The following is a 23,869-nucleotide window of genomic DNA, read 5'->3' as shown; positions in this document are numbered from 1 at the left end:
GCTAAAAAAAATAAGAAGATAATAATTCTCACTTCATGAAGAGTTTTCGCGTAATAAAACTTGAACTAATTCTGTAGATTAATTTTATGGCCTACGAATTTATACTACGATGAATTCAGAGATTAGCAACGTGAAAACAGGAAAAAAATTATTCAGAGGATGAATGGAAATAGAATCATGAATATTTCATCAGACCGATCTACTTACAAAAGGAGGAAACTAAGGGCTTCGTGCGATCTGACGATCTTTTAAATTTAAAGAGATCCTGCGTACGCCTGACGTGATTCGCATAGCTAAATACGCAACAAAAGGCATACAATCTCGTGATGACCCGTGGAATGCACAAACGATTTAAATCTTATTACTTTATTCAGACTCTTTTTTACAAAGAAATTACATAAAGAACCGTTTAACCTTGACTCGGTCAACGGGCGTACAATTTACTAATAAGGAAATTTTTCTTAATCTATTTACGTTTAAAAATGATTAATTATACGTAATATGACATATATGTATATATATATATATATATATATATAAACAATAGAAAAAGTTAGAAAAAATAAATTAACCATTATTTCGTAGAAGTTGATTTACAGCGTTTAATGTCGAGATTGGGATCTAGAAACATGAGAATGAATGATTAATTGGTATTTGATGCAAATATCTAGTGTCTTTGCGTGTTTTTTGATACTTACGTTAAAAATATCATCGAACAGCGAGCCACTCTTGTAGCCTTTGTAAACCACTGAACCTTCTGCATTAGTACCAGCACTGGCACTCGCGGAAGCATCTGCGGAGCCGCCAAGGTCACCGGAACTCGACGGTGAAGACTGGTTATCCACAAGAGTTATCGTCTTATACACATTCTTCCTTATTGGGTTGCGGAATCTTTTTCTAAAGTACCATCGTTTATATCCAGGATTATCGTTCAACGAATCAGCATTGTCATCTGAGACAAATGAAAATGGACAGAGAAAAAATGTAATTGCATTATTGCCCATGAATTTGACGAAAGATAAAAGACATTAACATTGTCATGCGTCATTAAAAACTATACTTGAAAGGCAAGCGTGTTAAAATGTAGTAGAATAATAGAATACTATTTCCAGAGCACTGGTCGATCAAGTAAATAAAATGTGCGTCATAAATTATTGACAAGGCTTTGTTAATTAATTTTAATACCGACCAGCTGGAAGTGCTGCTGGTACCGGAGGAGCTGCAGGGACGTTGGACTCGACAACATTGACTTTTCCCTTGGAAACCGTGATAGAATCTATAGAGGGCACGGAGGAGTCAATTCCACCTTCGACCTCGACCTCGGCAGATGGCTGCGGTGGTGGTGGTGGTGGCGGCGGAGCATTAATCGCATGCTGAATACGTTTTCTCACTTGGATCTGGTAAGGAGTTTCCTCTTTCTCTCTCGTTAAACGCTTTCCTATCTCAGCCTGCGTTGAAGAGGAAGCTGACGCAGAGGCATCCGACTATAGGAAAATTCATGAGAATAAATTCTAATATATAGTATATGTGATTAAAAATTAAACATGCTGCAGCAATAATTACCTGTAGAACTTGCTCCTTAGGCGGTCGTGAAATGATTTGAATATTCGTGTGTCCCGTTTTAATTTTCTCAACAGTCTTGTCACCTGCACTCGCACCTGCGTACAATGCACCTTCAGCCGCATGCCTAGACCTGCCGCTACCATCCAATACACCTCCAAGGCCAGCGGCAGCTTCCGGTCGTCCATTACCGAGACCAGCTCGAGCGTGAAGACCTCCGCCTGCGTTTCCATTGTCTCCGCCTAGCAATCCGCCCAAGCCAGCCGATGCGTGGGCACCCGAAGGTGTTCCAGCACTGGCGTGAAGTCCTCCGCCAGTCCTCGAACCTGTCAAGAGTCCTCCGAGTCCAGCCTCGGCGTGATAACCTCCGAAATTCACTCTCACACCCCCATTCGTGAACTGAAGAAACGGTAACTAAGTAAGAAAAAACAAACAAACAAATGTTTCATTTCGTCATCCTCATTTTGCAATTAACACATATATCTGATGATTACCAATACAGTTACTTGACTTTTTTTTACAATTGACAGCTTCGAATTCTACATAAAAAGCTCATTAATCTTGAAAGTGCGATTGGAATTGCTCGTGATTACACAATTATTTTCTATACATAAGATTAACGAAATTGAGAGAACGCAGTGGTTCCTTTTGAATTTCCAAGTCATCCAATATCATACCTTGCGCGAGACACACTCTATTCGAAGATTAACAATAAGATTTTATCGATTACTTCAAGGCAGACTAGGTGCGTGAACCTATAGCTTAGCTACGCGACTTACGAAACCTGTTTCTCCGCAGCACAAAGGAGCTAGTCCGCGCACGTTCGTATGTCACCGCTCTAGACGAGTCTACATGTTTCTCAAAATTCAAACTGTAGCACGAATTCGTTATGGCTTTTTGCCTTTTCTCAGGTCGATCGACATTTTTCCTTTGGCCAATTACATATCCAAGACTTCCGCAGTCCTTTCTCCCAACGTCCCGATTATCTAACGACGTTAACACGTTATATATATATATATATATACCTATACGCAACTTTTCCAACCGACATTTTCCTTTCGAGTTCAGGAGGAATCGGCCCATCTCGCGCGGATCGGAGCTCCAATTTAGTTTTTGCACTGGCGTTGAGCAACAAAACGTTTCTTAACCTGCATCCAATTGCGTCTGCGTCGATATACTTGAGAATTTCATAGATCCAATTACACTCTGCCTGATTCCCCCTCGATATATAATCTCGCAATTTCATCGCCGCGTGCAGAGCGAGCCAGACCTGCAGCGGGGGGGGGGGGGGGGGGGGGGGACCGGGGGTGGCTATGGCGAACGAAAGTATGACCGATAATTTCGACAGATAATTAAAAGCGAAGCGCACCGGTGCAGGTACACTCTGTACACTTTGTATAGAAGCGAAAGGGAAAATTACTCGACGGCTGAAATTGTTTATTAAAGGCGTGCGCGAAAAATCTTTTGATCAACGCTTATAATGGTAGATTTGTGCGAGGGGCTACGAGTATCTCAATTTCCGGTAAGAGGAATTATATAATTGCAGGGTGACAAGATTACGGGGAGGATGAACTTACGCCTCCGGTGGCTTGCTGCATGCTCTTGGAAACTTCGTCATCCTGTGGGAGGGCTCGGGCGTTCGAAAGGAGCGCGAAACTAGAAAGTAACAAAAGCACAGCCTGCTTGCTCGCCATCTTCTCGGCAACTGACAGCGAGAGAGTTTGCCCGGCAGGTTTCCTTTTCTAAAAACGCTCCGAGCCATCTCGGAGACTCACCGGTTGACGTACGTGGTAGGGGCACGCGCGTGGATTCTTTCTTGATACCGATGCAATTGTCTCTTCTGTTGGACACATGTATAATTATATTACATATATATATATATATATGTTATACTAACGAGGAATTGCCCCGCGACCACGATAATAATCACCTCAAGGTCCGTTGCCTCTTCTCTCTCTCTCTTGCGTCTTAACAACTTCCTCCAACTATATATTTTTCCACGCAAACACGCGTGATTCATCGATCGATCTCTTTTTTACTCTATTCACTCCTGCAGTCATTGTTAATATATCCAAACCTTGTTTAGAAAATATATAATTGAAGCAATTTTTTCCTCTTTCTTTTCTTCGACGATCATCGTATGTATATGTACATATATAATATAAAAGCAGACTTATCGAGACATTTACTTCAACCGGATTGAGAACCACTGCTTGGATTACCGATCGTTAACGGTTTCTCGCGAGACTAGCAAAGTGCCAAGTTTTGTATACGATGGGATACGATGATAAAAATTTCGTCGAAATTTTTAACACGGTTTTACGCCATGTTTAATTTTTTGTTTTACTTATTAAATATTGTATATACGGGAGTATGCAGTTTTTTATTTGCATGTGCATACCTTATGTCAGTGTTACTCGAGCAGAGCACGAGATGATCTCGGTGCAGGATGCGAAGCTTCGGTCGAGTTGCTAGCATAGGCAGGTTTACTGACCCCGCAAGATGATGTAGGCACATTATGAAATTGCCTATGCCTCGCTGACTTGAAAATGGTAGCATACGCGCTCGGTATAACTGAAAATAAGACAGCTTTCGCAACTGCAGAGGTTTATGGGGACCCATACATGCACGTCGGCGCGCGGCGGCGCACATCTCGTAAAAAGAAAATTGACATTTTCATCCGAGTGTCTAATTTATTAAAGAATATTTACATAAATTTATGACTCAATAAAGTACACGTCATAATTATTTGTGCATCGCAATGATCTTCACACACACACACACATACACACACACTAACACATTTGCCCCGGAGGCTCGGGGGAATTTTCGTGACGTCCATCTGCTGGAAGCTATCATGCAAAAAGCAGCGATTAAAGTGGTTAATGAGCGATAGATCGTAAGAAAAATAGAAAAGCGTACGTGGAGATTGAATATTTACAACGATAGAATGGTGAAGAATTAAAGTTGTATGAAGGAGTGCAGGTTATGAAGAATTAATCTGCTGCGTTAAGTATACTAATATATATATATATATATATAGAGAAGTGAATGATATATGAACTATCGATTAAATAGGCCGACATATGTTAGTCGCTGAAAGTCACTCTGTTGCTCTTAGAGTCTACTGTATTATTATCAACGGTTAGCTCGTCGGTATTTTTCGCTGTATTCTCGTGTTTACGAGGGAACTGGACGTTAGACTCGTTATTGGATCGACCCTCGCCCTGATAAAGCGTTTTCGCCGCTCTTTCCTCTTTCGGCGCTATTTTATTCTGTATTTCCCCAGAGAATGACGTATGCGGCCCGTAAAAGTTACCAAATCCGGGCCAGAATGAGTTTCCTTCGTCAACGTGCTCGTGGACCTCGTAGGAATGACTACCGCCATTGAGCAAACCGCTAAGAATTCCATGAATACCTAAAACAAACAGGAGTTTTACGATCTTTTAGCTTAGCCGTTAATTTTCCACCACCAAAAATATATACTTTGGTGCATGGTAGCGTTTACCGCGCGACTATTGCGCAAAATAATAAGCAACTGTTATAATTTTTGAGCCAACTGGCGGCCGCCACTTTCTCAAACGCTATTATCGAGATCCGTTTGGAACTGGTTTTCCGAACCGTCCGACTGTTAAAACGAACGAGCTAAGAATTATTGCGAGATGCACTTCCGCGAGGAAAATTTCCAAGCATTTGCGGTTCTTTACCATTGCTACCGTATCCAGTCTGGAGCCCGCTGATTCCTGCGCCATGATGCTGACTTCCGTGGCCCCCGTGACCCGGACTATGTTGGTCCGCGAGAAAACTTCCATGATCATTAGCACCGTGATGATCGTGAAACGCGCCTAGATGCACGGGCTTCTTCTTCTTCTTCTTCTTCTTCTTTTTATGACCGTGACTGTGATGATCGATATCGGCGAACGACGAGATGTGGCCCAATCCTCCGTGTCCACCGACCCACCCACTGCCAAATCCACCGAAGATCCCGTGATGACCGACCAACAGATTGGTGAAGGCGTTCAGTCCGAAGGGATCGTGATGTCTGGGGCTTCTGTGCAAAAACTTTTGTTGCTCCAGTCTTTCCTGATAGATTCTCAGTCTGTCCTGTCTCTCCCTCTCCCGTTCCTCCTTGTACAGCCTCTCTCTGTCCTGCTGATCCTGCAATTTCTGATTCTGCTCCAGCACCTTCCGACGTCTCTCCTCTTCCCTGAAGGCCTCGGCTCGATTTTTCCTCTCCTGCCCGATCCTCTGCAGCTGCTCGGCGTTCTGCTGTCTCCTGCTGGAGGTTGCCTTTACCAAGCCCCCCACAGCCTCGAGCGTAGCCACTGGTATCTGCATTTCGAATAATTCTAATTAGCGTCGCGTCTCGCTCCTTCGCCAAACGTTCGCATTTGGACATGCGTTATTTTGCTTTCTGCTTATACATATGTATATATATATATATATATACATATATATATATATACATATATACATGTGTTTAATTTTTCTTTTTTTTTTCCGCGACCTTGAATACCGTATCGATGGTCTGGGTGTTCTCGGGAGAAAAAGCCTGGGCCGCTGCGGAAGTTTGTTTTATGGCCGAGATCGGAATCTAGAAAGTGGCATCGATTAAGAAAATATTCCCAAGTAATGCACGCAATTTTACTTTCGATAATCAAAGAAGAAATTTTCCTAGAAGAATCCTCGTAATACTTGCATTGAATATGCGTTCTATCACCTCGCCATTCCGATTCGGCACAGTCTGACGTTGTATGCGCTCGGGAGAAACCTGCAAAAGTTGTACCGAGTTATATTTTTTAATGCGTAAAGATTTATGACGACGTCCAAAAGTGAAATTCTGACAAACTCGAAATTAAATTAGCGTCTCTTTAAGCCTCATCCGATGCAAATAAATTGCACTCGGGTGTAAGGATATATGCTGCATTGATACGCACAGCAATGCTATATATATATATATATATAAATATATATAAATAACATCTGCAACTTGCTTTCACTTTCCAAGAACAAGAAAAGTATCGGATCCATCTTTATGTGTATATAAAAGGTCAAAGAGGGGCAGATCGTTAAATCCAGTTTATAACGAGCTCTTTGTACAGCTAAATGAGATTAGAACCCAAGGGAGTCTTGCAAAATTGTCTGGAAAGGGAAGTATGATGACTAGTGGAAAGAAAGAAAAAAAAAAAAAAAAAAAAAAAAGATTAATGATTCATTCTTTGGCAGATCGCTCGTATTGAAGTCACCAGCAGCAATTATAACGCAAGAGCTTAGACCTTGACAGTTGCAAAATATCAGGGCCCACACTCGATTTCGAGAGAAAGTATACGTATGTTCAAGTGCTATAATTTGGCAGCAGATGTAGCCCACATAACGTATGATCCACTTTAACTCAACAAATACTCGCGTTAACTCAAAGCAAACAACTCTTGTGTCGTGCAAAAAAAGCAACAGCAAACATACTTTATATATATACGATGGTGTGAAAAAGTTGAATGTAATTTTAAACGAGAAAGAATATGGAGCACGAGGAAGAGCAGCGTTGCATTTCGAAAGGGAATAATACATGACACGGTCGGAGGAGAATAAAGAGTTTTGAGATTAGACAAAAAAAAAAGAAGATAATCATGCACTCGTTTAAATATTTCTATAAAAAAATTGGATGAAGCGATAACGCGAGGAGGACGAAGGAAGAATGGAAAAGTGGAAAGAGCAACTGACTGACCTGACTGATGGATGTTGCGACGGCTGCGAAGCCAAGAATCAGGCAAAAGCGCAGCATTCTCACTGGTCCAGGCGAACCCGCAAGTGTTTGCACTACGATTGGCGCGAAGACCGGTGAACCCAATCTATAAGGACGATTGCCAGCAGTCCCACGCTGGGCTTCGACCAATGAGACCTGGGGATCCAACGGATCCTCGTCGGCAACCTCTCCAAGGTGCTTTCTACCTATCATAATCCGACCCAGCCTCTTTCGTTCTCTTTCACTGGACGAGCATCTCTTGTTTCAGCACGAATCATCGTGTGGGTTAAGCGTTGCATAAGCTCACCAAACTGACCACCACCACTACCACCACCACCACCACCACCACCACCACCACCACCACCTCCACCACCACCATCATCGACAGCACTGACGTAACTCGAGCTTTTCGAGCGCCGATTTTGGCACTCCCATCGCTCGATCGTCTTACACGATTTTTCCAACTCGAAAATAAAGATTGTGCAATTACAGACACCTATCTCTTATCTTTTATTACATCCAATTTATTTGCTGATTCTCCATGTACAAAATGAATGAGTTATCGATCTATAAAAATATACAACGCTCCTTTGAAGATTTTTATTATAAGAATGCAAGACTATAACTCGAATAGCTTCCAGCTATACGAAACTATATATATAATAATACTATCTAAAATTATACAATACTCATTAAAGTTCTACGTGAGGTTTTCACCGAGGCAATCTAAGATGAGTCGAGCTCCTTTTCTAGAATTTTCTAGACGGGATAATTTCTGCCTACAAACAAGTACGAAAATGGTACCGATACAGCAAGCAGCGTAGATTGCGTAAATTATGTTTTTCTAGTGGCATATAGTATCTTTGGCAACTGCGATAACTGATTAGAGTTTCTCGCCAACGGAATAAACTATTTTCTATTTTTTTCTTTTATAGTCGAATAAGCTATTAAACTTTAATATGCATCAGGATTGTCCTGCAAGTAAGTTCCTACAGCCTTGCCGAGATCCTTTCTGAATTCTCTCACGGTGATGTCTGATTGCTGGAAAGGGAAATTCTTCTCTCATTAATAGATTCGTGTGGGATGGAGAAAAAAAGTCGTAGATAGTGTCGAACAAACGTTTAGAGCATCCGCCCATTCGATGTTGAAGAGCCTGACGAGTCCTCGAAAATTTCTCCTGACGAGTGTCTGCAATTGAGTTCTGCTGAGTCTGTATGGTTCCGTAGTTGTTGCGGCAGTTGTACCGTTTGCCGGCATAGTTGATTCCGTCGTTGAAGCTGCAGTTGTTGATTCGTTGCTTACGAGAGAGCCACTAGTCACTGGCCTAATCGTCACCGACGTTGTAGCCTCCGGTGCCAAATTCTCATTGATCAATCGACCGATTTGCTGAATCGCTGATCGAGTATCATTAAAGGTCTGAGAAAAAAAGTAATCGTACAATGATGGATACACATGCACATCGATTTAAGGAAATTTGCAGAAAATGTCTCGTCAAGGCGTAAAAATTTATAATTATTCCGTGCAATTTTTAACAGATCGTATACCGATGGATGTGTTACGCGAATGCTAAATTATTATTGGAGCATGGAATAAATTCTGTTACCGTCGGCAAATTATTGTGCCGTCGATAATGATCGGAGCAAAGTAATGCAGGCGTAATGCAAGGCCTCTTGAAAATATTGTGGAAGAAGTTGCAGGTTTTTCAGGAAGCGAGCTAATGGAATCGACGAAGAACAGGTTTCCCTGACAAGCGCTTCCGCCGCGTAATCGACTGGAATATACGGGTCAAAAATAACAGGGAAAGTTGTAAAATTGTTACGTCTCGTGCATATATATATATATATACGAGGGAAAACTTGGGGGGAATTTTTATTTACTTCAAAAGTCAATCTCGCCAGTGTCCAAAAGAATCCTGGCCTTTGTTTCTGCGTCTGTCTCACCACTCTTTTGCTTTCCTCCGACAAAACAGCATCCGAATTATCGATGGAATTCATGAAACCTTCGCTGGTGGAATCCTCCGACAATATTTCCTTCAGGTTCTTCATTTTTCTCCAAATGTCCATATCTCTCGTACGTTTCTTTTTCCTCCATTCTTCCATATCCTTCGTACTTTTCGATCCATTACCGTTTCTTTTCCTACACTTGGCATTAACGTAATTCCTCGCGTCTCTTCGTTCGTTCAACGAATCCACTTTTTTTATCTTCGCCCGAAACACTGGATCATTCGTCTCAATGCCACTCGCGCGAATAAACATCGAACTCTCTGTATTGCTGTGATAAATTGCAGCTGTATCTTCATAACCCTGGGATAATAATACTGTTGAGTAAGAATTAAATTTTCTCCCTTCGTCTCTTGGATACTCGAGTGCTCGTGCAAAAGGTTGCTGAGGCTCGCATCGCAATGGCCTGGAGAAACTCAAAAGCAGACAGGCCACCGTATAAATGCTAATTGGTAGCAGATACATCTGAAAGAATTCAAACCTGTTAATCTTTAATACACACCGTGTGTACGAAGACTCAATTAAATATATAAAATTTATATGCGGCACTGTCTTATATATAATCGGTATATCAATAAAATGCAATAAAGGATTCTCATATAGTTAATCTCTCTGATTTATCCAGAAAAAGGAAAGCTAATAAAACCACTAGAAAAAAGACTGCAGCTCGACAAATAAGATATATGGCAGTAATATCGTTGATTTTCTCCAAACACAGTTGTATATCTATATATCTATACATATATATATATATACGTATGCGCATCACGTAAATTAAGCAAATGTACTTGGAAAATAGATATAAATCTGAATGGGTATAAGCACAATTGAACTCACTCTCGAGCAGAGAATTTCCTGTCATTCCACATGGAGTCTTACGCAAAATTAAATCCGTCCAATGCACGTGCATCGCTTTTCTTTTACACCAAAGCCCGATATCAACTGGATAGACACTGAAAGAACCTTCTATTTTTTATCTGCGGTTTTTCGTTAAATCACTGAAACATGTCCGAGAAACATTGATCAAACGTAACTCTCGTTCGGAGGGAATTTTTTTCAATCCGGAAAACGGAAAAGAGCTATAGTCGTATGGAGTATCGAATAACGGAAATGACGATCCGTGGAGTACGTCCCATGGGTATAAATATCACGGAAGAAAGGCCGTAAAGGAGAAGAGAAGAAAAGAATCAATTGACAAATGGAGTCGAGCCGGAATCCTACATAGGAACGATCGAGTCGTAAGGTTGTGGAAAGCCACACGCATGCACGGTCGATACTCGCGGCGAGCAGCCACGCGTGACTGCAGCCAGTGAGATTTTCAGCCCTCGAGAGCCCGAAGAATCCTCGAGTTTTCGGCAGCGGCACACGTATAGCACGCGCGTGCACCGAATCAAATTCACCGGGCTAGTCCAGCTCTTGCGACATTTTACGCGTGGCGCAACTCGAAAATCCACTGCTGCTGCAGTGTACGTCCGCGGGCCAATTGGATTATTTCGTCAGCGGCCGAAGGCACTTTCGAGCAAACCGAAGCGCGCGAGTCACGTACCGAACGATCGCGAAACATTCGGAGAATTCGAGAAAAAGCCAAGAGAGCCAGCAGCAAAAATAATCCAAATCATATTCCACGGCCCGTAAGCTTATGCCAATGACTTTATTATATTTCGGAGGGATAATCGAATCTGGAGGAACGGGATGGAAGGACGTACGGTGCCATTGTTATTATTATTATATTGGCACAGCGATCGTGACTGAAAGTTATTAGTCACTTATAGGGATCGGTAACGAGATTATACCGGCTTTTACGAAACGACGCGACACTTATTGGTTCGTTTCATGCAGCGCAACGCGCGCACTCCGAGCCGCAAAATAATCGCCCGCGAGACTTTCTATACGTAACTTCCGCGACACACGAAGGTTTCTATCGATTACGAAAAAGTCCAGATGCAATTTCCCGACGGTCCATGGCGTACGATTTTCGTGCCTACGGCGGTGCAGGACGTCCATCAAAATCCTGCCAGCTATTATATTTATACCGATTTATCGCTGCACAATTCACACTGGGACTATATTCTACAGCCAGAAATCAATAGGGATTTACGTAATTTCTTATTAGATAATCCCGTGGACCAATATCTCTCACAATCTGCACTTTTGTTCCAACCACCAGACTTTCGATATGTATTTATAATGAAAATATGTAATATATATTATAGTCATGCATTTATATATATATATATATATATCGATCGCGAGAATGGTGAAAGGGACGGCCGGTTACGATTTTCCCTTGGATTCGTATCACACTGTGTGTTTAATTCGTTCAATTTTCACTGATCGTTAGCACTGTGATAATTGCTTCACCGTACATTGATTTCACAAGTTTATTGATCGAATAGAGTATCGTCCATCGTTAATTAATATACAGATACTATATGTATATATCCATATCGTTCAGCTACAGGTCTCGATGAAAATTAAGAAACTATAACGATAGAACACCGATCACTTTGTACATGTATAACAACAATTGTCACTTGTAAAATTCCTATTACAGTCGTATAGCCTCTTGCAATTAAGTGGACAAAAAAAAATTCAAACGATCTCACAACGAATCTCATCTATACGTTTCTTCGTCGCGATCCTGATGGCAGGAATTTTTTAATTTGTGTCGAATCGTAAGAAGAAATCGATCTATCGAGTTTTCCGCGAGTCTCTCCGATCGGTAGCGGGCGCTGCACTTGGCTGTCTTTGCCATATGAGTCCTGGTAGAGACAGAAACCAGAAGACCACGTGGACCCAACTACCAGTCGGGCACAAGGCACAACTGCCATCTTGCACTTTCACTCTCTCGAACGCCCTCGAGCACGTGTCCCCCTTATAAAGTACTATATATATATGTATGCTCGATAATTATTATCTAACCCCTCAACAATTTACGCCAGTTGTAATGTCATTACGTTGCAACACGGATGAGTCTGAATTTTCCTCGAGGAAAAAAAGTCCATGTACATCCTCTCTGCACACGTACCGATCGAGTTATATCTATAAAAACCAAATGAAAACTAACAAAGCGACACGCTCTAATTACAAAACCAACTTCATTATTATTTCCTTAAGAAATTCACTCGCGGCACGTGGCTGATATTTCCATTGCGCCGGGAGTTTCACCATTGCGAAAAATCCAGGAATTTGGCTAATTAATCGATTGCACAAAGATCCAAAATGCAGGATTTTATTATGTAGGTAGAGAGGTGGGGGGGGGGGGGGGGGGATTTTGAGAGGCTCTCGCGCCCCGTCGCCAGAGGCTGATGGTTTCTTTGAAATTTCTCCCGAAGGACGCAGCCTTGACCAGTCAGAGTCAGTCGGTTGGTCGTAGAAAGGCGATTGCGCAATATTTCTGCCGGGCTCCTTATTATCCTCAAAATTGTAACACGCCGCGCGCGTGCAATAAACTAATCGTTTGCGCAATAATACCTCGGAACAAAGATACGCGGTAACGCGTGCCTAATTTTATATCTAATGCAGAAAACGCAATTATCGCTGGCATTATTTTAACTCAATTTTCCGCAGTTACGATGATGTCAGGTGAAACGTATCAATGACGTTATACTTATTCGCTAAAAACTTATTATCGCGAGAACCGCAATTGTGAAAAGGAAAAACCTGTTTGAAAATTGATCAAGCCTCCTGTTTCCCGAGGTCATCGACCTCTATTGTATACCAATAGATATAGTATTGCATATATACAGCGAGTCATCGCTGTGCATTCTTCAAACGATAAAATACGCGCTTCGTCGACATTCGAACGATTCTTTAGAATCCTTAAACTTTCCAAGCGTATAATGTTAATTAATCTTCACAACGATGAATATAGAACTTTCGAATATATATGCGCGACTGGCTGAGTACAGATTTACGTACTTTTGGAACTCACTTTTCTTTCTTTCTATATACGAAACTCAAGAAATTCTTCGATCGAACTAGTCGATATCCGATTGTAAACTGAAAAGAAATCCTACTGGTATATGCTGAATATGCGAGAGAAAAAATTTAACAACGATTTGCTCCATACCACGCATATTTGACACTCGCTGCGTGCAACGTGCAATTTGCCAATGATTATATAGGACAAAATAAAGAAAAGATTTTAAATTGTACAATAACAAGTACGTACGATGAGCTATTCGGGCAATTGCTCGGAGTACGTTTATTATATATATATATATATATATACTGTGAATATCTGGATTACGATGATGTAATTGGTTCGTATTTTGCGATCTTTCCAAGATTTCCATGGAAACAGCATCCTTCCAGAAGTGAATTTTACATAATATTTCTCCTTGGGATTTGTTGGCTGTTATGAAACCGTGGTCATAACTTCTCCCACTGGCGCGTGTATATCAACACACGCGTGACGTTAACGAACTCGGATACGGATTTACTTGGACTGAGAATTACCACATCGTTGTCTCTGACCGCACGTAACGTTTTGCGATTAGATCTTTTATTTATTTCTCACTGTATATATCGATGAAATGGCCAAAAATTGTATTGAGGTCAAAACACAATAGTGGGCTTATCCCAAGGATGTGGTTGTTATATTTAAATGATTTCTACACGATTTTGTCATCACACGAGACAAGTGAAAACTATACTCGCGTAATCCAGTTTACCTTGGATGTATCGAGCTTGTAAAGGATCTTCGACCGATTATTTGTGTATTTCCATTAGAAAAATTTATAATATTGGTATAAGAGATGAGAATCTTGTTGTGGATCATGAAAGATTCGGTAAATTTCTTTAGAACCATCCACGTGCAATAAGAATCGTGCGACAAATCTCGTGCAGTGAAATATTCAAGTTGTGCCATAATTTCGCCTACGCGAAAAATGAATCAAGTGTAATATAAGAATAATAATAATAAAATATTATACTTACCATTTTGTATAGAACAGATAACGTAAGTGAAAGACGTTGCTGATAGAAGTGCGACCCACTCTGAGTTTAGTAGAGTAAATTATTTCTTGATTTTTATTTTATTTTAATGAATATCCCACACACAGCACTTGACAGTATTTACGAGTGGAATTTCCGAAATGATCCTGGAGCGCTGGATTGAATGAATGAGTGCATCTTGTTGGACAGGAGAAACGCCACTAACGAGACGAGCGTGTCTCCTCCCTAGGAACATCGAGTCAGCCTCGAAGGTCGTCTGGATTTTTACGAAAGATCCAACATTCATGCTTCTTCGTGTGAGCGGAACAAATCGTCGAGAAATTCCAAGGAATCGTTTCGGGGAATCTTTTCGGGCAATACAGTCGAGTACAAGACAAATCATGCTATTATAGTACCTATATATATATATATATATATATACATATACTGGAGGAAATGAAAAAAGTTGAGAAAATCCTATTTCTATGAGCTTTTCTACAGAAAATTTATTAATGCTTTATCAGCTGACAGAGAAAACCTGTCTATTACGTATGAATATTTATATATATACAAAATATCGCGCCGGATGAAAGTCAAAGAGATTTTGATTAGAGGCAAAATTAGCCCAAGTATATATGAAATCTCTAAGTAGGTCGAGTTATTTTCGTATGGACAAGTTAAGTACATTCACTGACCTTTGCCAAGCATCATCATTTGTAGCCGTAACACTTTTGCAAGAGTCGTATGAATATCTGCTCACAGTTGGACTGATTGTGATCAATGACACTTTTTTCCCCCATTGTTCAAAGTCTGAACATTCCTCTCTGCATATTATTCTAATCGGCTTTTACCGCGCGCGAGTTACTCGAGAGCATAAAAATTAATTTAAATCTCGCATTGGGCGAAAGTCGTTGCGTAATAAAGTGCAGTAATGGACTGAGATAATCAGCTTTGCAGAGTCAAGCCGAGGAGAGGCGTGTCCCGGCATTGAAGTCTCCGAGATTCAAATTACGTTTTCCTATACCACGAGCCACCAAGTATCTCGGGTAAAATCCTGAAAACGGGAGAGTGCTGGATGCTACTTTCACCGTTACACGCGGAAACCGCGAGAAAAATTTGGATCTTCGGGTGAAAACTCGTTTCGAGTATATCCATGCAGGAATAATGCGATGTTGGCCCCGGATGATCTCCGCGTAACACTCGTGCGGTCTTTCGCGAAGAAAGTGTCTATACTTTTTGAAAATCTATTATAATATTTTCGGTACAAACTTCCTTCATAATTATGATAGTATAATTATCTTGCGTAATATATAATATTCTTGGGATGGAATGCGCCAGTTGATTATTCGTTCGGCGGTATAAAACATCATGAAAGCGACTTTTATCAATGGACAAACCACACGCAATTGCACAAGTCATTTGCAAGAATTTTTACAGCTCCTGGCAAATTAATCATGGCTATGGAGAAAATTTGTAAGATACATACATATATACGTGTAGCACCTCTTACGTCAAACGCATGCAATTTCACTACAGATGACTTGCATCCCGAATATACTCGAGCAAACTCGCACACATCGTTTTACAATAGGGAAGTGCTCCTGATAAACTATAAATTACAACTCACATCCGCAATAATTTATATATCGTACATGAATTAAATTATCTTACATTTTCTATCCTGCATAATTAACTCTGCAAAATGCAAACCCATAAATACTATAACTGTAGGTATATCCCTGATTAGAAAACTCAAATGTAACAAATATATATATATATATATTACATCTCTCTATACAGCGAGCTTCGTTGGCTCTCTATTTATGGCAGGTAACAGGAAGCAACCATTGAAAAAATAATCCATCACTGACTATGACATATGTAGTAGTATCCATACAGGGCAATAAAGCACTCGAGACACTCGTTGCTGAGAATAACCGTGTAACAATATAGGTTTATCTCAAGGTATATAACTACGCACAAGAGATGTACATTTCTTTTTCATATAAAACCTCTTAAAAACTGCCATTTATAATTACAAGAAAAGAGTTTTTATATAAAAATTAAAATTTATTATGATTCTTAAAAGAAATGAATTTACACGCTCCAAAGCTAAAGTGTCTCGATTCAAGTGACTCGTCCCAGACATAAAACACGTAGGCAAAATGACTACCAAGATCATTGTAACATCCCAACGAGGAATTAATCCTCGCAAGGTTTATTATTCTTGAATTAGCTAAATTATTTACTCGCAATAATTTCTAATGCAATGTTCGGCGGAGAATTTAGGTCTCGCCATTTGCACACGGGTGACTTAAAAACTACGCAATCTTGAAGCGACGATTAGCGAGACGGGACGCAATAAGATTTACGAAGGAAAGAGCTTCTTAGAAGCGTATAGAATATCGAACTTGGGGACTTTTCCCGCGGTATCCCACGCGCGCGTCCTACAACTTTCGTCCAAGATGTTGAGCAATGCGTTGGAACAAGGAATGCAGTCGGTTACTTCGGGTTGTCGGAGGGTAGACCCTTAATGGCGAAGATTCCTCGGAAGAACGGCTTGAACACCTCCAGCAGCGTCTGCGTTCTACGGGCTGAATTCTGCAAGAGTGAAAACGTATCAATATTTCCAATGCTACATATATCGAGTGTAGTAACCGAGCTACCAGTTTTATCCTTCGCGCTACGACACACACATAGGCGTGATCTCGTATAAGATAGTGGAACATGTGTGTTTGTACATGTGTCGAAGTTCACGAGTGTCGCGAGAGTAATGTCGCAAACGCAAAAGCCAGTCGCGACAGTGAAGGGTATTCGTCTCTATATGTATAGCTATGTAATAGAGGACTCGCCATTGGTCTAGCAGGATTGCAAAAATTAATTCGTCTCTCCCGCACCGCTAGACCTTTCACGCACGGCTGCTCTCCTTTTGCGTTATTGGCAACAAGAAAAAAAAATGCTGGACTCACAATGATCACGCTGCTGAGGACTTTGCTGACGTTGGTGACTAGAGAGAATCCGCTGCCGAACGCTGGCGCGGGAATATCCAAGGACACTTTTGTCCTGTCGAACTCCGGAATGTCCTCCGTCGTGGATTCTCTTATCTGCGCATAAAACACTTTCTAAATCCACCTTGTACCATCCTTACCCTTCCACCCTCTCTGCACTCTCATAGACCACATATAAGATTCCCTCTCTCTCTCTCTCTCTCTCTCTCTCTCTCTCTGTACATGTATAGTATATGTTTATGTATATAGATTAATAAATGCTATAAAACGCTCATCCAGAACTTTCTTATTCCCTGTCCGATTCTGATCGTTTCGAGAAGGTCGACTCGAGAGAAAAGATTCTTTTTATTGATAAGCTCTATTTGCGCTAATTCAAACTCTGAGGATTATTCGATGGGACAGATTAGGAAGGATCTAGGATGATGGTGACTCTAGAAAATTGTTCATCGCCACGATATATAGACAAAAAAAACGATCGCAAGTTTATTTCACATAAACACAATAATAATAATAATATTAATATTGATATTAATAATACTAATAATAATAATAGTAGAGTAACGTCATCAACATCTAGACAAAATAATCGTAGAATAATAATCCTTCACATCTATTGTGTGACAAGGCGTACAGATGCGCTATTTACATCATTTATACAGAAGAGCAGTGTAGCAAGACCATCTCGCTCAAAGGTGCTATTATTTACAGCTTTCATAGTGTGGTGGTAACTCGACATCTATATGTATATAATATATGTATAGGCTAACTCTTCACGATTAGCGTATATAGACAATAGAGGTTAAAAAAGAGAATGGCCGCAATCCGAGGATTTCAGGGGTTGTGCTCGAGAGTTTACCGCTTGGGTTTCAAGGGGTGGTAGTAGAACACAGGTGGATAACGAGTTTTTTTTTTTTTTTTTTTTACACTCACACCTGCTTTACCGGCCGAGCTACAAAAGAAAAAAAGGAAAACACATGTGGTTCACTCCGCATATATAGTCTTATTTTTACAGCTCCGAATGCCTGATAGAATGAATTTTCTGAAGCGATGAGACTGGCTGGATGACTCGACGTCTTTTCTCCATAGCTCCGATCATTCTCCCCGAATCGTCGGAAATTCGCCCCAAAGCGAAAACTATGCCGTCTGCGGTGGTGCGTAATCGTACTGTTTGCGCACAATAGTCGTCTTAATGACTGATAATCGCTCTAAACACAGCGACGAAATCCTCCCAAGCCAAGCGATACAGCGTGCCATCCGTTGAAAGCGACATTGCGAATTCATGCGATAAGTGCAATCACACCGTTCAACTTGCTCAGATGCGAGTCAACGTTGCTCAATGGAGCAATTCCAAAACTTACAGCCGCCATATCATGGAAATCCCCGCAAGGATTGACTCGTGTTACTCGAGAATATCTGCCACCGATGCATGTCAAGTGCGATATAGATATATAGCATAGAGAGAAGTCGAAGCATTGGTTTTTAGTATTGTTTTCTTGCTACTGCAGTAAATGTATATAAAACTTTGACAAGTACATGCTGGATAAGAGTGCGGGATAGGACGAGTGATAAGTTTAGTATAGGTTAATTACGGTGAAATCTTGCGTAAGTTGGTCATTGACGATGTACTGTGTAATTAAGCCAGGGTTAAAGGTAAGTGGGAATTTTTTGCTTCTGGAAGCAGCTAGTATGTTCTATACATACAGGAGGCATCATGCACAATTATGACCGTATGGAGCGTGCGCGTTCATCCAGTTGGTGAAAATACATCCGGTGCGTTCATAAATACTCTTAATATGATCCTACCCCTCCGCCAATGTTGGCGAATGCTCCTAGATTAACTCCTGCACCTGCGCTCTGGCTACTTCCGCTGGAAGAGTCGGAACTTCCGGTGCTACCAGCGCTACCACTGCTACTTCCGCTCAAACTTGACAAACTGCCCAATCCAGACGTCAAGAGACCACCAAGAACTCCCGAAGGTCCACCGGATCCTCCGGCTCCGGCGCTTCCTGAAATTTTGCAAGAAATTTCAGCCAGTAATCTCCGCGCTTCCGGCTAATAGCTTCATCTATCCCGCGAGTTTCCCAAAAGATTGCTGACCTGCGCCTCCGGACAAGGAGCTCAATGGAGCAAACTTGGAAGCGAATGCTCCGGCCAATCCACTACTGGCGCTGGAAGCGAAGGTTGTCGCACTGTTGATAATGGGACCAATGCTCGCGGTACCAGCCGCTATCTTCTGGGATATGAGATTGCTGATAAATTGTCCTGTAGCGGACTGACTGCTATCGATACCGAAAGCTGCATTTTTCGCCTTATTCGATTCGTCCAATACTCCCAACGCTTTCGTCTTTGCATCCAAAAAGGCATCCAGTTTCTGCAGAAAATATTTTTCACGTATATGTACATATATAATTCTCTCTGTGTTCCAGGCTCTATATATGTATATTTTACAAACTCTTCTTTCCATCTTACCCCGAATACAAAATTCAATATTCCATTGGTCACACCGAGCTTCACAACTCCAATTTTCCTCTTTTCTCTATCGCCCCTGTCTTCGTCGATCGATTGGTCGTCATCGTCTACCTCGAACATGTAGACCTTGAAAGATAATGAGAGAATCAGTCAAGCATCGTCGTGATGAATTTTGTAATTAGGGAAAGGAAAAGGATAGAAATGATGGAAAAATTTTTGTGTGTTCGTGATCGATACACATATATATATATATAGGAATTTATAAAACGTCCGCGATATATTTTGCGTAACGCCGCGTGATACTCGTCCAATTTAAACGTGTGATATAATTATTAAGGGAAAAGCGAGCTGGCATTAAGAGCCCAGAAATCGACATATTTTCCTGGTTAAACTTTAAGGCCCCATTATGCAGCAAGAAACGGCATAATAAATAAACGATTCGATATTACGTGATTGGGCTTGACAGGATTCAGGGACTGTTGTCAGCGAGTGTGATTGTGCAAGAGAGATCTGCAGCTCGACGATGTATATAGAAGTAAGGAACCGTGGTGAACGGAAGTGGATATTTACGATAGTCGTTCGAGATAGAATTTCGATACACGTGTGCATCCACCTTTACGTGGTTGGGTTCACAAAGTCAGCCGACTACTTTCACTCTTCGACTCGTTACTCGACACTTCCCCTTCTCCTGTCCCCCGTCCTCGCTCTTTCACGCACACCATCGCCGCTTTTCAGAAATTCCCCTCGATACGCGATTTATGATAGCGATATATTGCTGATTCCATATATAATTGCTAGATATTCTTAGCGAGAGATCGCGCTACGGCGTTCAACTTGCCGCAAAGCTCACCGGCGGTACTCTTACGCCTTCGCGAGTGTGCACTTTCTCTGTTGACACGTGCTGTGCTTCTTCCCCGCTTTGCATTTTTTCACGCCGACACCCATTTACAAGCAAATGTCGGCTTTAAAATCCTCCATTACCTCGTGAAAATGCCGCTGTCTCGTCTCGAAAACCTATCTTACCGAGTATAATTACTCCGCTTCGAGAAATTCTCATGATTTTATATATTTTAACTATATTATAGTGTATACAGCTCTCATCTGTGCGTCATCTGATAATTATCACAGTTAAACGAAATCGTCGTGTGATAAATGTTTAAATTCTTTGTCGACGGAAAGTCCAAGGAGTCCTCCGAAGCAGGCAAAAATTCAGTGGGCAGAGAGATAACTATTTTCTACGTTAACCAAAGTGGTCGTCGAAAAAATTAAAAAGCAAAAAAACTTTCACATTACGCAATAATGAATTCACTAGCTATTGCATCATGTAATTTTGTTATGGTATCTATTATGCCAACTGTAATAATATGTATACGTCACGGAGAATCATCCGCATGTATCTGGGACAGGGATCGAGGTGATCCAGCGGATCAATTGGATCATTGGCAAAAATCAAGTTGGAGCATCGCGCGTAGAAAGGCAGCTGCGCTCCGATCGAGCGGGCGGATGAATTTTGCGCTCTTCAACTGTACACTCCGGCATTCGAACTGTCTCGTTAACATCAATTAGAGCTCGCGCGCGCGGCAGTTTAAAAATTCATTCCCGGTACTTTCGAAATGCCGATACCGTCAAATCGAGAGTGCACACTTTGCGGTCTTTCCAATTATAACAGTCGTAGCTGACTTACCTCGTTAAGAGGACTGAGATCCTCATCGGCTGCTCGTTTCACCATTGGGTTACCGTTGGCCAGGCTGACCGCCAGGAGAAGAGTGCAAATCGCAACGATCAACCTCATTTTTCGTCCTTTTCGATTTTAAAAGGATTCAGCTTGCTGCCTAGAAGAAGGGGAGAGATAAAGGTCAATGCTATCAGTGATAGAGAAGAAAATTGCTGAAAAATATCAACTTGGAGTATATATATAAATAATGCGTGAGAAAAATTGCAGTGGAAGAAAATATTTCTGAAAGAAATTCGTAAGATTATTTGGAAAAAGAAATGAAGGTGAGAGACGGAGAGAAACGTGTTTAGGAATGTAGAGAGGAGAAATAATCAAAGTAACGTGGAGTTACCTGAAGAGTGAAGCGAGCGCGTGCAGAGAGATGTTTACCTGTCGGAGTGCGAGGCTCGTTTGAGGACCACGGAGAAGGAGGTCCCGATGTCTTAGCTGGCCGAGGGAGCGAAGGGGCGAGCATGTGTGCCCCTGTCGAGAATCGAGAATCGAATCTACAATCGAGCCTCGCCTCCTCCCGCAGGTGGGGCACCACCGCTGATATTCGTCTCACTAGTACCTGAGAACCCACGCATTCTCACGCACACTAATTCAATTGTATCACTACTCTCTCGTCCCTCTAGTAGTATTTCCTCCCCACTGTACTAATCTCTCTCTCTCTCTCTCTCTCTCTCTCTCTCTCTCTCTCTCTCTCTCTCTCATCCTTAACTCCTAACCAGAAAGCTTTCATTTCTCAATTTCAAATTGGACTTTAAACATTGACCAAGCTCGCGTGCCAATTAAAATCGATAACATCTACACTTACAGGCACATAATATACAGCTCCTGCGGACAACTAATTTTTCTCGCGAATCAAGCGACATTTACGGAGTTGCAATATTTCTTAAACGCGTATCTTGACCAGAGGATTCTAGAAACTGCCACACAACTTAATTGTACAATACATTCACTTTCCCGTCTGGTGGATTATTATTATCTCATATTAAGGCGAAGAATCGTAACTTGCCTTACGTAAAATCTGGTTTCCCTAAATTGACCTATTCATCTTCGTTATTTTGCATAGTCCATGGCTATATATATATATATATATATGTGTGTAACAGCTGGCACGTGGCAAAACTAGAAATTCGACTCAACGTCGCAGCCTGTGCGTAAGAGCTTTTAAGAATTTTTCCATGATTAGATACAGAAGAGCGTGACGGATGCAGGCAAGACTCTAATTTATCGCTCGTGCACACCTTTTTCGACCAGACGGATCTCATCCGAAGAAACGATGTATTACACGAGCCTCTTTCACCTTGACCATAATCTTGAAAGTACCCGATCCGCGATACTTTCAGGAACTCGAAGATTGTGTGGGGAAATAATGACAAGCGTCGATATAATAACTGCAGCATTGAATCACTTTTCACGCGCGCTACTCGAGCGGGAGAAGCCAAGCGTGCCAGCGGTAATTATCAAATCTTCTCGGACAGCCTTTAACGTCAAAGCATCTATGTGTGTGTATGTGTGTATAAATAAGCTGATCCGTGAAATCAATGAAATATGTGAAATACACACGAGGACGCTGCTGTGGATAAAATATAAACGATTCGAAATGTGCAAGGGACTAAAATTGTGATATTTTCACTTTTACAGGAAAACAGAGAGAGAGAGAGAGAGAGAGAGAGAGACGTGGAGCTGGAACAATCTCGCTGACCGTACAAAAATATTTTTGTGCAATCCAATTGGAATTGTTCGACATGCCGAGCACGAACTGTCAAATAGAAAGGATCAAGGACTGTCCGGTTTGCTTTTAGAATGCACTCGGTGTGTGTGTGTGTGATAGACAGAGACAGAGAGATACTTGCGCTAGCAGAGCCACATTACCGACTCTTTATTTATGCGCGCAACTTTATTCCCATAAAAACACAAAGATTGGCCAACCTTCCTTGTTTACCATCCCATTTCGACGGTGATCCACATTCGCGTTTAAATTACCCCATCCACTCGTTCGAAAAACAAATTCAAGCATTATTTTCAATTTCAAACTACGCTCGAGAAAATTATTATTATGATTATAGGCTCATATATATACATAACACTCGGACGAAATTGAAGAATAATTGAAATGGATCAAGTTATTCCACACCCTACTATAGCGAGGCTGAATCGTTTTTGGAAAAAAGGGTGGAGAGAGATGAGAGCAAGTAGTACGAGAATCATGTGGTCAGACGCGATTGTTCGGCGCGTACGGTGGTGCCACGTAGCGTCGGGACTGGCAAGCGCAGGGCGACCCTATGACGGAGGTAACTTTCCATCGAAAGAGAGAGTAACACGCTTTCTGCGGTTATTTTCCGAGAAGCGGAGGGCAGAAACGAAAACCGATCCCCCCGGATGATGTGGACCCGGAAACTTACGTAAACCTATATAATATACTTGTACG

General features: G+C 41.5%; 4 protein-coding genes across 4 annotated transcripts; all 4 read right to left on the bottom strand.

The window, feature by feature from the left end:
• Positions 1 to 350: 350 nt before the first annotated feature.
• On the bottom strand, positions 351 to 3,298 carry LOC136783442 (uncharacterized). The gene is made up of 5 exons (XM_066743609.1): positions 3,138 to 3,298; positions 1,564 to 1,974; positions 1,190 to 1,484; positions 699 to 952; positions 351 to 621 (listed from the first exon to the last, which is right to left on the bottom strand). The coding sequence occupies exons 1-5, from the start codon at positions 3,252 to 3,254 to the stop codon at positions 568 to 570; spliced, it is 1,131 nt and encodes a 376-aa protein (XP_066599706.1). The 5' UTR covers positions 3,255 to 3,298; the 3' UTR covers positions 351 to 567.
• A 947-nt stretch (positions 3,299 to 4,245) lies between these two features.
• On the bottom strand, positions 4,246 to 7,561 carry LOC136778155 (uncharacterized). The gene is made up of 5 exons (XM_066734772.1): positions 7,286 to 7,561; positions 6,260 to 6,331; positions 6,068 to 6,154; positions 5,268 to 5,892; positions 4,246 to 4,978 (listed from the first exon to the last, which is right to left on the bottom strand). Exons 1-5 carry the CDS (start codon positions 7,514 to 7,516, stop codon positions 4,650 to 4,652), a joined length of 1,344 nt encoding a protein of 447 aa, XP_066590869.1. The 5' UTR covers positions 7,517 to 7,561; the 3' UTR covers positions 4,246 to 4,649.
• A 320-nt stretch (positions 7,562 to 7,881) lies between these two features.
• On the bottom strand, positions 7,882 to 9,387 carry LOC136776410 (uncharacterized; the record flags this gene model as incomplete). The annotated part of the gene is made up of 3 exons (XM_066731922.1): positions 7,882 to 8,344; positions 8,423 to 8,719; positions 9,181 to 9,387. Coding segments are annotated over 3 exons (591 nt in total), but the record flags the coding sequence as incomplete, so codon positions are not given.
• A 6,884-nt stretch (positions 9,388 to 16,271) lies between these two features.
• On the bottom strand, positions 16,272 to 21,806 carry LOC136778876 (keratin, type II cytoskeletal 1). The gene is made up of 7 exons (XM_066736029.1): positions 21,785 to 21,806; positions 21,403 to 21,550; positions 19,719 to 19,844; positions 19,347 to 19,620; positions 19,053 to 19,255; positions 17,211 to 17,345; positions 16,272 to 16,842 (listed from the first exon to the last, which is right to left on the bottom strand). The coding sequence occupies exons 2-7, from the start codon at positions 21,508 to 21,510 to the stop codon at positions 16,744 to 16,746; spliced, it is 945 nt and encodes a 314-aa protein (XP_066592126.1). The 5' UTR covers positions 21,511 to 21,550; positions 21,785 to 21,806; the 3' UTR covers positions 16,272 to 16,743.
• Between the last annotated feature and the right edge of the window lie 2,063 nt (positions 21,807 to 23,869).

Source organism: Prorops nasuta, unplaced genomic scaffold (genome assembly GCF_024137725.1).
Source record: "Prorops nasuta isolate Cenicafe-Biocafe unplaced genomic scaffold, Cenicafe_Pnas_1.2 PNAS00002, whole genome shotgun sequence".
NCBI lineage: Eukaryota > Metazoa > Arthropoda > Insecta > Hymenoptera > Bethylidae > Prorops > Prorops nasuta.
The sequence above is the reverse complement of the archived record's forward strand: the minus strand, read 5'-3'. Positions and strand labels throughout refer to the sequence as shown.

What these genes read in the sequence shown, in the direction of transcription:
- LOC136783442 (XM_066743609.1), bottom strand. Translation starts at nt 3,254, where the DNA reads ATGGCGAGCAAGCAGGCTGTGCTTTTGTTACTTTCTAGTTTCGCGCTC. An exon ending in TGCAGCAAGCCACCGGAGGC is followed by an intron (nt 1,975 to 3,137) that starts GTAAGTTCATCC and finishes TTTCTTACTTAG; the next exon opens with TTACCGTTTCTTCAGTTCAC. An exon ending in TGTTCGATGATATTTTTAAC is followed by an intron (nt 622 to 698) that starts GTAAGTATCAAA and finishes TCATGTTTCTAG; the next exon opens with ATCCCAATCTCGACATTAAA.
- LOC136778155 (XM_066734772.1), bottom strand. Translation starts at nt 7,516, where the DNA reads ATGATAGGTAGAAAGCACCTTGGAGAGGTTGCCGACGAGGATCCGTTG. An exon ending in TGATAGAACGCATATTCAAT is followed by an intron (nt 6,155 to 6,259) that starts GCAAGTATTACG and finishes GCCACTTTCTAG; the next exon opens with ATTCCGATCTCGGCCATAAA. An exon ending in GACTGGATACGGTAGCAATG is followed by an intron (nt 4,979 to 5,267) that starts GTAAAGAACCGC and finishes TGTTTGTTTTAG; the next exon opens with GTATTCATGGAATTCTTAGC.
- LOC136778876 (XM_066736029.1), bottom strand. Translation starts at nt 21,510, where the DNA reads ATGAGGTTGATCGTTGCGATTTGCACTCTTCTCCTGGCGGTCAGCCTG. An exon ending in TATTGAATTTTGTATTCGGG is followed by an intron (nt 19,621 to 19,718) that starts GTAAGATGGAAA and finishes TATTTTCTGCAG; the next exon opens with AAACTGGATGCCTTTTTGGA. An exon ending in TCGCCAACATTGGCGGAGGG is followed by an intron (nt 17,346 to 19,052) that starts GTAGGATCATAT and finishes TTTTATGCGCAG; the next exon opens with ATAAGAGAATCCACGACGGA.